We start from the raw sequence: 15,889 nt of genomic DNA on the forward strand, positions 1-15,889 counted from the left end.
AGAAGATAGCCGTCGTATAGCGCAAAATTCAAACCAATTAGCAGTGACAAGCTTGACCCAGTATATAGCGTTTCGGGCAGTGTATAGTTATGTCCAAAGTGTGAGAAGTGTAAACGCTAAACACGCTTTGCACTTTTATCTATAGGGGCGCTAAAACTTTAACAGTCGCTATGTAATGAAGAGTAGCTGTATAGGCGACAAATTATTGACTGGTTGTTCCCCCATGATTGGTCCACGTTGTGAATAAAGATACCTTACAAGTTGGAATACCGAACACGTTTAATTGGCTCGTCTTTTGTAACAATCTATAATATATATCCTTCCCACCTCTGTCTTTTATTTAACAAAAATTAATATTTTACAACAACGTTTTACCCTAACGTGTCTTGCTGAATCAGCTGGTTCAAAAAACGCGCCAAACGTGTAGACAGATATACTTCATTGAGAAAATCGATATGATTAAAAATTAAGTAGGAAAAGACAAAAGGAGAGTCTGGTAAAAACTTTCAGACATATTTCAATTACAGAAATAAAAAACTCGTGTATTCTTAGTTATTGTAAATAATTTCTACTTTATTTCTCATTTATTTACGTATACTGTGTTTATTTTCCCTTTTATGTCCCAATTCGTAAACAACGGCTGTTTCTTTTCTTTCTGTTGTTTTTTTTAATTCAACTATTAACCAACAGCTGTTTATTAGCTCTAACATAACTACTCTGAGTTGGTTTTTGTTTTAATTTTTAAGAACAAATTTTAGCTGATAGCTTGATTAATTTGAGATCTAATTACAGTCGCGGCTACTGAAAATTCCCTTTTGTTTTTACTAACTGTTGTCTATTTTACTTTTTTCTTTACTTCATCTCTAAATTAACAACTCTTTGTTTTCTGTTTTACTCTAACCCTAAGCTAACGGCTGTTTATTTTTCTCTCCAATTATTACCCAACAACTGTTTAGTTTCTTTTTACTCAAACTATTAACAGAACCTGTTTATATTTTGTTACTCCAACGCTAAACTAACAGCTATTAATTTATTTTTACAGCAACTTTTAATTAAGCGTTTATTTGTTCACTACAACTCCGAGCTAATATCTGTTTATGTTTCTCACTCCAACTTTTAACTAACACCTGTTTATGTTTTTCACTCGAACTTTTAACTGAAGTCCGTTTATTTGCGATTTATTCAAAATCTTAGCTAACAGCCATTTATTTAGTTTTTATTCACTCAACAGCTTTACGCTCTCAGACAGCTAATGCAAGGAGAACCCGATAACCCAAAAGCGCCCCTGGTGAACAATTTTAGGCCAGTTCAAGCTAGGCATAATCGTCTGCTCAGAACAAACATTGATTTCAACCGCCACAAGGTAAGTTGTGAGACTCTACGTGAAATCTGAGTTAACGTTTCAGCTTACAAGAACTTTAAAATTCGCTAGAAAAATATTAAAATTGTTTGTTTTCTTTAAACAAACTGAGAATAAACAGTACTGTTGCACAACCTAACGATGCTTATCGAAAGACTGTTTGTGAAACATGTTTGTTTCGATTTTTCTGTCTTTTGGGCAAAATATGTTTTCCGTTATATTGCTCTACAATTTCCAGATATTATTTCTGATTATTTATTTGTAACAGCAAATCACTGACTTTACCAGAGCGTGTCCATTAAACCACCTACAAACAGTTATACCCAGGATTTAGTTGTACTGTCGACAACTTCGTTTAGAAAAAAACAAAATCAGTTACTGTATAACACGTGAAACGTTGTTGAGTAATCGAGTCCGCCTTGTGGGACAGCGATAAGTCTTCGGATTTACAACATTAAAATCAGGGTTCGTCTGCCTTGTGGGACAGCGATAAGTCTTCGGATTTACGACATTAAAATCAGGGTTCGTCCGCCTTGTGGGACAGCGATAAGTCTTCGGATTTACAACATTAAAATCAGGGTTCGTCCGCCTTGTGGGACAGCGATAAGTCTTCGGATTTACGACATTAAAATCAGGGTTCGTCCGCCTTGTGGGACAGCGATAAGACTTCGGATTTACAACATTGAAATCAGGGTTCGTCCGCCTTGTGGGACAGCGATAAGTCTTCGGATTTACAACATTAAAATCAGGGTTCGATTCCCCTCGGTGGACACAACAGACATACTTTAGGAGGAAACACACAAAACATACACATACAGAGATCAAATTATTCCTGTTGAGTTAGGGTTAGTGTTTTGATACAAACTGACTTCTGGTCATCAGTTGTTTGGCCCGGCATGGCCAAGCGTGTTAAGGCGTGCGACTCGTAATCTGAGGGTCGCGGGTTCGCATCCCCGTCGCACCAAACATGCTCGCCCTTTCAGCCTTGGGGGTGTTATAATGTAACGGTCAATCCCACTATTCGTTGGTAAAAGAGTAGCTCAAGAGTGGGCGGTGGGTGGTGATGATTAGCTGCCTTTCCTCTAGTCTTACACTACTAAATTAGGGACGGCTAGCAGAGATAGCCCTCGAGTAGCTTTCTAAAAACAAACAAACAAATAAACATCAGTAGTTTTAACACGACTTCGCTAAACTGTTTTAAAAATACGTATACCAGTTGTGCACCGATTTCCAGACAAATGTCAGAAGGGTCAGTTCCGAAGACGACCTGCGAAAAATCGAAGATTTTCTGGGATATTGCCAATAGAAAACGTATCGATGTAATCACGTCCGAAAACGGTCGTAAAAAAGAAAACACGACAAAGCTGGTATCAGAAGTGCATAAAACTAATCATGAGTTTCCAGGATGATTCCAGTTTAGTTACTAAAATAGTTTTAAAAGTTGGCGCAATAAACAGTGTTGGCGAGCTGCTGACCGTGTCCGGCTTGTCACCACGGATAATTATCACCCACAGCTGACCACACTTAAGTATTGCGTTATCTTTGAACCTTCCATAAGTAGTACATTCCTCACCAGAGGGCGCCCCACCCATCCCAGTAACTTTGTTCCGCTGCTTATCCGGATCTGGCCGGAACTCTGCACTTTAACAAGTTACTGCACTTCACCTGGTTAACTCAGGGGTCGCTTGTTAAAACAAAATTATAAATTATTCTTTTTTATTTAGCTAATAATAATAATGATGCTATTTGCTGTAATAATACAGCGTTGGTGAATTCATTAGTAACTTGTAGTTGGACCCCAGAGGTTTTCTACCGTTCCGGTTCTTCTTCTTCGATGGTTTGTTTTAGAAATGTTTCATTAAATTAAGGTTTGTCAAGTTTGACCTTCGGTGAAAAGAAGACCTCCTTCTGGACAAGATAATAGCCATTCTAGCTGGGATAAGCCCGGTAAAACTCGGTCATGTCATGAGGTTGAGTCAAGGCAAGCCAAACACGTCAATAGCTCGAGCTGAGACAGCCAGTTAAAACGCGGTCGTATCAATAGTTCGAGCTAAGACAACCAGTTAAAACTCGGTCGTGTCAATAGTTGGAGCTAAGACAAACGGTTAAAACTCGATCGTGTCAATAGTTCGAGCTAAGACAACTAGTTAAAACTCGGTCATGTCAATAGTTAGAACTAAGACAACCAGTTACAACTCTCTCGTGTCAGTAGTTAAAACTCGGATATAAAATATACCGTCCTCATCTCTAGTATTTATTCCATAGATTTTATTCAACTCATAAAAACAGTACAGGAATACCAGCTTCATAGAAAGGACACCAATGAATCTATCAACGTACAATAACATTGTCTCTATATCACATAATAGTTCATTAAATTACTTTGATGTTTTCAAAATTTATAGAGGTTTAATGTAAACCATGGATCCACAGTGGTTTAGTGTAAACTACGGGTATACAATGGTTTAGTGTAAACTACGGATCCACAGTACAGTGATATAAATTACAGGTATACAGTGGTTTGATGTAAACTACGGGTCCACAGTACAGTGATGTAAATTACAGGTATACAATGGTTTAGTGTAAACTACGGGTCCACAGTACAGTGATATAAATTACAGGTATACAGTGGTTTGATGTAAACTACGGGTCCACAGTACAGTGATGTAAATTACAGGTATACAGTGGTTTGATGTAAACTACGGGTCCACAGTACAGTGATGTAAATTACAGGTATACAGTGGTTTGGTGTAAACTACGGGTCCACAGTACAGTGATGTAAATTACAGGTATACAGTGGTTTGATGTTAACTACGGGTCCACAGTACAGTGATGTAAATTACAGGTATACAGTGGTTTGATGTAAACTACGTGTCCACAGTACAGTGATGTAAATTACAGGTATACAGTGGTTTGATGTAAACTACGTGTCCACAGTACAGTGATGTAAATTACAGGTATACAGTGGTTTGATGTTAACTACGGGTCCACAGTACAGTGATGTAAATTACAGGTATACAGTGGTTTGATGTAAACTACCGGTCTACAGTACAATGATATAAATTACAGGTATACAGTGGTTTGATGTAAACTACAGGTCCACAGTACAGTGATGTAAATTACAGGTTTACAGTGGTTTGATGTAAACTACGGGTCCACAGTACAGTGATGTAAATTACAGGTATACAATGGTTTGGTGTAAACTACCAATCCACAGTACAGTGATATAAATTACAGGTTTACAGTGGTTTGATGTAAACTACCGGTCCACAGTACAGTGATGTAAATTACGGGTATACAGTGGTTTGATGTAAACTACGTGTCCACAGTACAGTGATGTAAATTACAGGCATACAGTGGTTTGATGTAAACTACGTGTCCACAGTACAGTGATGTAAATTACGGGTATACAATGGTTTGATGTAAACTACCGGTCCACAGTACAGTGATGTAAATTACGGGTATACAGTGGTTTGATGTAAACTACGGGTCCACAGTACAGTGATGTAAATTACAGGTATACAATGGTTTAGTGTAAACTACGGGTCCACAGTACAGTGATGTAAATTACAGGTATACAGTGGTTTGATGTAAACTACCGGTCCACAGTACAGTGATGTAAATTACAGGTATACAGTGGTTTGATGTAATCTACGTGTCCACAGTACAGTGATGTAAATTACGGGTATACAGTGGTTTGATGTAAACTACGGGTCTACAGTACAGTGATGTAAATTACAGGTATACAGTGGTTTGATGTAAACTACCGGTCCACAGTACAGTGATGTAAATTACAGGTATACAGTGGTTTGATGTAATCTACGTGTCCACAGTACAGTGATGTAAATTACGGGTATACAGTGGTTTGATGTAAACTACCGGTCCACAGTACAGTGATGTAAATTACAGGTATACAGTGGTTTGATGTAATCTACGTGTCCACAGTACAGTGATGTAAATTACGGGTATACAGTGGTTTGATGTAAACTACGGGTCTACAGTACAGTGATGTAAATTACAGGTATACAGTGGTTTGATGTAATCTACGTGTCCACAGTACAGTGATGTAAATTACGGGTATACAGTGGTTTGATGTAAACTACCGGTCCACAGTACAGTGATGTAAATTACAGGTATACAGTGGTTTGATGTAATCTACGTGTCCACAGTACAATGATATAAATTACTGGTTTACAGTGGTTTGATGTAAACTACCGGTCCACAGTACAGTGATGTAAATTACAGGTATACAGTGGTTTGATGTAAACTACAGGTCCACAGTACAGTGATATAAATTACAGGTATACAGTGGTTTGGTGTAAACTACGGGTCCACAGTACAGTGATGTAAATTACAGGTATACAGTGGTTTGATGTAAACTACCGGTCCACAGTACAGTGATGTAAATTACAGGTATACAGTGGTTTGATGTAAACTACCGGTCCACAGTACAGTGATGTAAATTACAGGTATACAGTGGTTTGATGTAAACTACCGGTCCACAGTACAGTGATGTAAATTACAGGTATACAGTGGTTTGATGTAAACTACAGGTCCACAGTACAGTGATATAAATTACAGGTATACAGTGGTTTGATGTAAACTACAGGTCCACAGTACAGTGATATAAATTACAGGTATACAGTGGTTTGATGTAAACTACGGGTCCACAGTACAGTGATGTAAATTACAGGTATACAGTGGTTTGATGTAAACTACCGGTCCACAGTACAGTGATGTAAATTACAGGTATACAGTGGTTTGATGTAAACTACGGGTCTACAGTACAGTGATGTAAATTACAGGTATACAGTGGTTTGATGTAAACTACGGGTCTACAGTACAGTGATGTAAATTACAGGTATACAGTGGTTTGATGTAAACTACAGGTCCACAGTACAGTGATATAAATTACAGGTATACAGTGGTTTGATGTAAACTACAGGTCCACAGTACAGTGATATAAATTACAGGTATACAGTGGTTTGATGTAAACTACAGGTCCACAGTACAGTGATATAAATTACAGGTATACAGTGGTTTGATGTAAACTACCGGTCCACAGTACAGTGATGTAAATTACAGGTATACAGTGGTTTGATGTAAACTACAGGTCCACAGTACGGTGATATAAATTACAGGTATACAGTGGTTTGATGTAAACTACGGGTCCACAGTACAGTGATGTAAATTACAGGTATACAGTGGTTTGATGTAAACTACCGGTCCACAGTACAGTGATGTAAATTACAGGTATACAGTGGTTTGATGTAAACTACAGGTCCACAGTACAGTGATATAAATTACAGGTATACAGTGGTTTGATGTAAACTACCGGTCCACAGTACAGTGATGTAAATTACAGGTATACAGTGGTTTGATGTAAACTACGGGTCCACAGTACAGTGATGTAAATTACAGGTATACAGTGGTTTGATGTAAACTACCGGTCCACAGTACAGTGATGTAAATTACAGGTATACAGTGGTTTGGTGTAAACTACCGGTCCACAGTACAGTGATATAAATTACAGGTATACAGTGGTTTGATGTAAACTACCGGTCCACAGTACAGTGATGTAAATTACAGGTATACAGTGGTTTGATGTAAACTACGGGTCCACAGTACAGTGATGTAAATTACAGGTATACAGTGGTTTGATGTAAACTACCGGTCCACAGTACAGTGATGTAAATTACAGGTATACAGTGGTTTGATGTAAACTACGGGTCCACAGTACAGTGATGTAAATTACAGGTATACAGTGGTTTGATGTAAACTACCGGTCCACAGTACAGTGATGTAAATTACAGGTATACAGTGGTTTGGTGTAAACTACCGGTCCACAGTACAGTGATATAAATTACAGGTATACAGTGGTTTGATGTAAACTACCGGTCCACAGTACAGTGATGTAAATTACAGGTATACAGTGGTTTGATGTAAACTACGGGTCCACAGTACAGTGATGTAAATTACAGGTATACAGTGGTTTGATGTAAACTACAGGTCCACAGTACAGTGATGTAAATTACAGGTATACAGTGGTTTGATGTAAACTACCGGTCCACAGTACAGTGATATAAATTACAGGTATACAGTGGTTTGATGTAAACTACCGGTCCACAGTACAGTGATATAAATTACAGGTATACAGTGGTTTGGTGTAAACTACCGGTCCACAGTACAGTGATATAAATTACAGGTATACAGTGGTTTGATGTAAACTACGGGTCCACAGTACAGTGATGTAAATTACAGGTATACAGTGGTTTGATGTAAACTACCGGTCCACAGTACAGTGATGTAAATTACAGGTATACAGTGGTTTGATGTAAACTACGGGTCCACAGTACAGTGATATAAATTACAGGTATACAGTGGTTTGATGTAAACTACGGGTCCACAGTACAGTGATGTAAATTACAGGTATACAGTGGTTTGATGTAAACTACGGGTCCACAGTACAGTGATGTAAATTACAGGTATACAGTGGTTTGATGTAAACTACGGGTCCACAGTACAGTGATGTAAATTACAGGTTTACAGTGGTTTGATGTAAACTACGGGTCCACAGTACAGTGATGTAAATTACAGGTTTACAGTGGTTTGATGTAAACTACCGGTCCACAGTACAGTGATGTAAATTACAGGTATACAGTGGTTTGATGTAAACTACGGGTCCACAGTACAGTGATGTAAATTACAGGTTTACAGTGGTTTGATGTAAACTACGGGTTCACAGTACAGTGATATAAATTACAGGTATACAGTGGTTTGATGTAAACTACCGGTCCACACTACAGTGATGTAAATTACAGGTATACAGTGGTTTGATGTAAACTACGGGTCCACAGTACAGTGATGTAAATTACAGGTTTACAGTGGTTTGATGTAAACTACCGGTCCACAGTACAGTGATGTAAATTACAGGTTTACAGTGGTTTGATGTAAACTACCGGTCCACAGTACAGTGATGTAAATTACAGGTATACAGTGGTTTGATGTAAACTACGGGTCCACAGTACAGTGATGTAAATTACAGGTATACAGTGGTTTGATGTAAACTACGGGTCCACAGTACAGTGATGTAAATTACAGGTATACAGTGGTTTGATGTAAACTACGGGTCCACAGTACAGTGATGTAAATTACAGGTTTACAGTGGTTTGATGTTAACTACGTGTCTACAGTACAGTGATGTAAATTACAGGTATACAGTGGTTTGATGTAAACTACGGGTCCACAGTACAGTGATGTAAATTACAGGTATACAGTGGTTTGATGTAAACTACCGGTCCACAGTACAGTGATATAAATTACTGGTATACAGTGGTTTGATGTAAACTACGTGTCCACAGTACAGTGATGTAAATTACAGGTATACAGTGGTTTGATGTAATCTACGGGTCCACAGTACAGTGATGTAAATTACAGGTTTACAGTGGTTTGGTGTAAACTACGGGTCCACAGTACAGTGATGTAAATTACTGGTATACAGTGGTTTGATGTAAACTACGGGTCCATAATTGTTTAATGAAGTATTTGGTTTTATAATTTGTAGTAAGAAACACAAGTCACAAAAGAGCTATCTTGATAAATAATCGAAACAGATCTTTATATTTAACTGATTTTAGTGTAAGTGTGAGACAATGTTTGTTACATATTTTCCTTATAGTTACACAACACTAAATTTGATATTGTGTTACTTTGAACAAAATACAGCAATAAACACTGTGTTGCATACGTAATTAAACAACAGCCTTTAATGTGTTAACAGTACTCAACAAACTACAATATGTATTGTGTTAACAGTATCCTACAAACTCCCAATATTTAACTACTTATAAGGAGAGGTTAAAAAATGTAATATTCATTGTGTTCTAGTGGTCGACAACACTTCAATATTTTCCAGAAAACTGAATTACATATCCTTTTACAGGATTTCCACTGCCCTACTATGTACAGAAACATGTTTTACCGCGGTAAGTTATCTTCTGTTATATGATAAACAAAACTGTGTAAAAAGCACTTGTGCTTTACTACGTCTTCCTCCAAAACACTCGTGTTTGTGTTTTGGTTGTTGTTGTTTCTGTTTTATTTGACGTATTAAGTAACTTTACGTGTAACATTCAAAATATTTTATCTCGTACAAGTTCTAGGTAAGTTTACAGGTGAAATAACCGTATATGGCGTAGATTGCTTTAAGTTTACAATTTGAAAGTGGGTGGTTTCGTTCGAATCTGTTGATTCAGTTGATCTTTACGGCTGTTAATTTCTCTAAAATTCATAACTAACTGGTCAGTTCGACTTACCAAGTACCCCAGGGTCAGTCTTTGACATGGAGTATCGTAACATTACCGTTTCCTTGATTTGTGTTTAGAACTGGTTTCTATTTTCTACAAACACAGTTAATGAGTTGTTTCTTTAAACATATATCCTCCGATGTTCTTTTCTGCCAAAGAATCACGTTTCGTTTTTAATGGAACAACTTACGAACAGGATGATGGAGTTGTTCTGTGATCAAGGCTAACAACGCGCCCCCTATGGTCAATTTGTTTGAGTTTTCGTAATGAACAACGACTGAAGAAGCGTCCTATTGAACTGAAACCACTTTAGTGTAGAATATCAGGTAATAATGGATTGACTATCTTTCAGTAACGAAGGCTTGTTGTTTAGTATCTGAAATATTTCTATACTATCACTAAATATAGTTTGAAACGAAATGCCCTCAACATGTATCGTCCTGTTATTGAATACTGTATTGTATCTAACTTTAAAGTAAAATTAAAGCAGACTTCTATTGTATATTGTCCTTTTCAGGACTTCATAACCATTTTAGTAAGGTATTTAAAGTAAGTTTAGTTGAAATACGTATTAATTGTGCCTGCATAGTTTTATATAATGAAATAAACCGTATATTAAATACTTTTATAAAATTAATGAATCCGATAGTTATTTCAGTGTTAACAGTAGCAGTACGTGACCTTACTAACCCTGAAGTCCTAAAGTTTTATGTACCAAAGAAACCAACAGCTACAGTCTTAGAATATGTGTAACATGTATTTAACATCGGGCAGAGTTTATCAACAACTTTTGAAATTCGTTGTATGTGTAACTATCAGGGCTGGTTATGGCTCACTGGTTGAATTGCAAGTACTTTGGAGTTGTCTGAACTTTATTGTCGTTGATGTGTTATAGGAGTAACAGATACGAGTTCAGGTGGATGCTGTTGACCAGCCATTTTCCTTTCAAACTGTGAGTTCAACACTTGGGATAGCTATGCATAAATGGACCCTAAGCCTATCGTAAAAATAAAATGCTTTCGTTTTCAAAGACGTCCGCACTTCTCGAGCAGAGAAATAAGTGAGCGGTAGCACTAGATGCATCTGCACTCGTATGAAAGATTTATTCATTTGGTTGTATGAGCACAAGACTACGCAATAGTCCATCTGCTCTCTATTTACCACGGGGAAAATCTAACACTAAATTTTAGCGTTATAAGACTCGCTATGGGCCATTCCCATCATCAGTGGAAGAATATGATGACTCAAACTGAAGATGGAAAGAAATAAAAAATATTGAGAGATTTTGATTATTGGCAGTCATAACTGTAACCTGCATTAGATAAACCAGTGGAACCCAACAACATCACTTTCTTTCAAATTGTAAAATTCAGGTACTTCATGCCCTTTGTTGATGTTTCCTTTCCTAGTGCTAGTGTTTTTCTTGCACACTGACATTAAGTACTGCTTTTGGACAGGTAAATGTAAATCCTAAAACCTAGCCTCAATCATAAAATACCTTCCAAAGAAAGGTCAAAGGTCGTGTAGCTATCTAAATGTTTCTGAGTCGTTAGTTACTCCACGAGTTTTCATCTTGCACTTTTTTTCATTTTTACAGCAAATGTGGGAACGCCAGGACTGCAGTGATGATTGTAGAATAACACGAAACGTTGGTGACCCTGTGGCTTTAAAAGTTGAACTTTCATATTTGTGACGTGGTCAGTTGACTTTTATTTTATAACAGTGAAAAAACAAGTATTTCGTTCCTCAGTGGTGTCCGTCCTTACCACGTTTTTCTATAAAATGGTGAAAAATAATAAAACGGGTTAAATACAAGGTAAGGAACCTGAGGTCACTTGTTTATTCAGTCACTTCAATAATCGCCTCCAACAATTATCAACTACTATTGTAAACGTTTTATGGTTATTAAGACAAGTTTCTGGAATCAATAGTGCTTAAAAGTCCGCCCTAAATCATAGGACCAAAATTCCATTCTGAATTATCAGACCAAAACTCCATCCTGAGTCATCGGACCCAAAGTTCATCCTAAGTCTTTGGTCTAGATGTCCATCCTAAATTATTTAACCAAGTATTTATCCCTAAGTCACCGAACCTAAAGTTCACTCTGAATTATCTAACCAAAATTTCATCCTGATTCATTGAATCAAAAAGTCCACCCTGAATTATCTAATCAAAATTTCATCCTGACTCATTGAATCAAAAGTCCACTTTGAATTATCTAACCAAAAGCCAACCCTGAATCATTCAACCAAAAGTCCACCTTGAATTATATAACCAAAAGTCCATCCCAAGTCATTCGACCAAAATTTCACTCTGAAACATCAGAAAGTCCGTACAGAATAACTAAACCAAAAGTCTGTCTGAATCATTAGACCAAAGTACAAACTTCGTTTTTCGGAGTGTTGTTTTCGAATGTTTTGAAATAACCAATATACCTGACCTTACACGCACCCTGGTGTTAAAAACGTTTTATCTTCATTAGTGAAATAAGCTAAAAGAAGCCAGCAAATTTTTTTGAGAAAAAAATATATAAAAAATGGAATATTAAAACATACCCAATGTATTTTGTGTCAAATGGTAAAATGTGAAAAAAGACGTTCTAATAAACGATATGCAGAGATATCTCAGTAGTATCTATAGATTATGATTTGGTGTCTTTGCAATTAGCGTATATAATTAATGATAATTTTAGAACTGCATTGGAAAAATGACATTGAAAAGTAAAACAAAATTTTATTACAATATAGCTCTTCTGAATTTCTCATGTTTTATCTTCTCTCTCTCTCTAGCCCTACCACCAAAAAAAGACAGTTCTATGTTCTTCGTCTGAGAGATCTCATTAAAAAAAAATTCCCGGGAAAAAGAGGAGTTTGGCACAGCCCTCGCACTTTCTGCACGAGCTTCTGGTGATTTCAGCATATGCCAGGATTTTCTAAGTCCCATTGTACAAAAAATGAGATTATATTATATTAGTGTCCTTTGACGTTTTTCACAGACTGTTTCGTCGAGTGAACTACATTGACCAATGAGCGTGTGTGTGCGCGTAGCTCGTGTTTGCTACTTTGCGAAATGTTTTTGTTTGTACTAAAAAACATTTTTGTCATCAGCGCATGTTTTAAAGAAAGGAAATAAACCCCAATAAGTAAATTATGTTCCACGTGTTATTTCCGAGACGTTTGTAAACCTTTATTCCTTGTAGCAACGTGTCTTAGTTCTACGAGGAAGATGTTTACAATCTGGTTTCTGTCGTATTTTAGGTGAGGAAATGGCCATAGGTTTCCATAGGTCGGATACCTGGCATGTGTTTTAAAACGAGTGTCATGTTGTGTTCAGTTTTGATTGTATGTAAAATAAAGTTTTCGAACGAAATATTGGAGGATTCCAAGTTTTGACACGATAATTGTTAAATCGAGGTTTAAAGTCTGTTTTGAATTCCCAACAATATCTGGCAAAAAGTATTGTTATTCCTCGTGCTTTTTTTGTTGTTGTTTTTTTAAATTTCCATTAGACGTGTGTTGTTTCAAGTTAAATATTGTGCAGTTTTAACTCAATGGTAGACTTCACGTAGTTTACTGACTCAAATCACACGTGATGGCCATTGATTCATTTTAAGCATGGTTTCTACGTGCTGTTTGAGTCGATTGAACTCGATCAACTTGTTAGGTGTCACGCTGTTTAATGAATTAAACTAGACATTTTAAGCTGTTCGAACCCACGTGAGCGCGAGAATAAAGCTGTCACTATCGTGGTTCGAAGTAAGTGATTGGTGGAGATCTTTAGATTTGTTCATGTGACTTACAGTTCTGTGAAGAAACTTGAGGAGTTACACGTGACTCTAAAATTTGTGAAGATGACTGGAGTGTTGCACACGACAAAGGGAGTTTGTGAAAAACCTGTGGCGTTACACGCGACTTGGGGTATCTGTCAAGATCTCTAGGATGTTACACACAACTCAGGATTTTTGTGAAGATAGCTGGAGTGTTACGACTTGGGGTATCTGTCAAGATCTCTAGGATGTTACATACGACTCAGGATTTTTGTGAAGATAGCTGGAGTGTTACGACTTGGGGTATCTGTCAAGATCTCTAGGATGTTACACACGACTCAGGATTTTTGTGAAGATAGCTGGAGTGTTACGACTTGGGGAGGTCTGTCAAGATCTCTAGGATGTTACACACGACTCAGGATTTTTGTGAAGATAGCTGGAGTGTTACGACTTGGGGGGGTCTGTCAAGATCTCTAGGGTTACACACGACTGAGGGGATTTGTGAATATATGTGGGAGTGTTACATGTAACTCATTCCCCCTTGCATGTACAAAATTGTTCACTATTTGTGATTATAAAAAAGTAAAAAAGAACCACTTCCTACTATTGATCTACAAACTTGTGATTCGCAGTGATTCTATAACTATATTTTGTTGTACATTTATTATTCATTTGGATGACAACTACAGTAAAATGACCCTAAGAAGGTCAAAACGTTGTTGTCTACTTCATTGTAATAAAACTCTTAGTACCCATACCAGAGACACAACTACAGTCAGTTGATATACGTGTCACGTCCGACTCAACACCCCTTCACTGTTTGGAGCAAACAGGAATAATTGAAGCAACGCTCTGCTGTCACACGAAACCAATCTGTGTATTTGATTTTTAAGACGAAATTGGAAGTCACGTTTAATAAATGGATATATTTTTATATTATACAAAAAATTAATTGTGAACAGCGAGCGTAGGTAAAGACGACTGAACGTACTGAAGACACTCGTATAGATGAGGTTCGTAAAACGTAGGTAAAGACGACTGAACGTACTGAAGCCACACGTATAGATGAGGTTCGTGGAACGTAGGTAAAGACGAGTTGACGTACTGAAGACACTCGTATAGATGAGGTTCGTAAAACGTAGGTAAAGACGAGTTGACGTACTGAAGACACTCGTATAGATGAGGTTCGTGAAACGTAGGTAAAGACGACTTGACGTACTGAAGACACACGTATAGATGAGGTTCGTGAAACGTAGGTAAAGACGACTTGACGTACTGAAGACACACGTATAGATGAGGTTCGTGAAACGTAGGTAAAGACGACTTGACGTACTGAAGACACTCGTATAGATGAGGTTTGTGAAACGTAGGTAAAGACGACTTGACGTACTGAAGACACACGTATAGATGAGGTTCGTGAAACGTAGGTAAAGACGACTGGACGTACTGAAGACACACGTATAGATGAGGTTCGTGAAACGTAGGTAAAGACAAGTTGACGTACTGAAGACATTCATTACTGGAGCTCCATGCTCCAGGAAACCTATAATTTCCTTTCTGGAGTTAAAATATGGGTTTGTAGTTAAAGTAAATAATGTTTACAGTAGTTACTTGCTTGTGTTATTTTCTTTTCCTTGTAAGTCAAACATGTACAGCTTTAACAGTCAGTTGTAAAAATGTCGGTGTTGATTCAACTGAATCTGTGCTGTTTTGTTTTCCTCTCATAAGGTTTTGTGTGATTCCTTGCGGTTATGAACCACATTATCGTGGTTCGTGATGACTCTGATGTTAAGTACCCGTCACTAACAGAATTCAGTGATGATGTTTTAAACCCGTATAAGATGAGACCTGAGGAATGGAGCGCGATTATTACACGTGCATCTGTTCCGGCCAACACTTTAACTTCGCTTACATTAATGCATCGAATCATATCTAAGTTTGTTTGATCTGTTTTTTCATTAGTTTAAATGGCGAAATAGTTACAGTTGATTTCATGGTAGATTTATTAACAGTCTTACCCGGCACGGCCAGGTGGTTAGGACGCTCGACTTATTTTAAACTGAGAGCCGCGGGTTCGAATCCCAGTAACCCTAAACATGCTCGCCCTTTCAGCCGTGGTGGCGTTATAATGGTACGGTTAACCCCACCATTTGTTGGTAAAAGAGTATCCCAAGAGTTGGCGGTGGGTGGTGATGACTTGCTGCCTTCTATATTGTCTTAACAAATATTACGAGTCCATGAGAGGTTGAAGTTAATTACAAATACGTCTACTCAAAACAAAGGATAATAAATACAGTTAAGAGAACAATGTTTTAAAAGGTGGCACATCTTATAATATTAAAACCGGGTTTCGATACCCGTAGTGGGCAGTGCACGAATAGCTTATTCTGTAACTCTGTGCTTAACAAAAAGTTAAATCATAACAATCAACTTGTTTTTGAAGTTAAGCACAGATAT

The 15,889-nt window shown here is 37.4% G+C and overlaps 1 protein-coding gene across 1 annotated transcript in view; it reads left to right on the forward strand.

The window, feature by feature from the left end:
• Positions 1-15,528, forward strand: part of LOC143247698 (carbonic anhydrase-related protein 10-like) — a 36,362-nt gene extending 20,834 nt beyond the window's left edge. The window contains exons 6-9 of the mRNA XM_076496103.1: positions 1,232-1,363; positions 9,303-9,345; positions 11,264-11,482; positions 12,456-15,528. Of these exons, the coding sequence (XP_076352218.1) occupies positions 1,232-1,363; positions 9,303-9,345; positions 11,264-11,292 (204 nt within the window). The 3' untranslated portion in view covers positions 11,293-11,482; positions 12,456-15,528. The remainder of the gene's footprint in view (positions 1-1,231; positions 1,364-9,302; positions 9,346-11,263; positions 11,483-12,455) is intronic.
• Positions 15,529-15,889: the final 361 nt, after the last annotated feature.

This window comes from Tachypleus tridentatus, chromosome 3, assembly GCF_004210375.1.
Source record: "Tachypleus tridentatus isolate NWPU-2018 chromosome 3, ASM421037v1, whole genome shotgun sequence".
Lineage (NCBI taxonomy): Eukaryota > Metazoa > Arthropoda > Merostomata > Xiphosura > Limulidae > Tachypleus > Tachypleus tridentatus.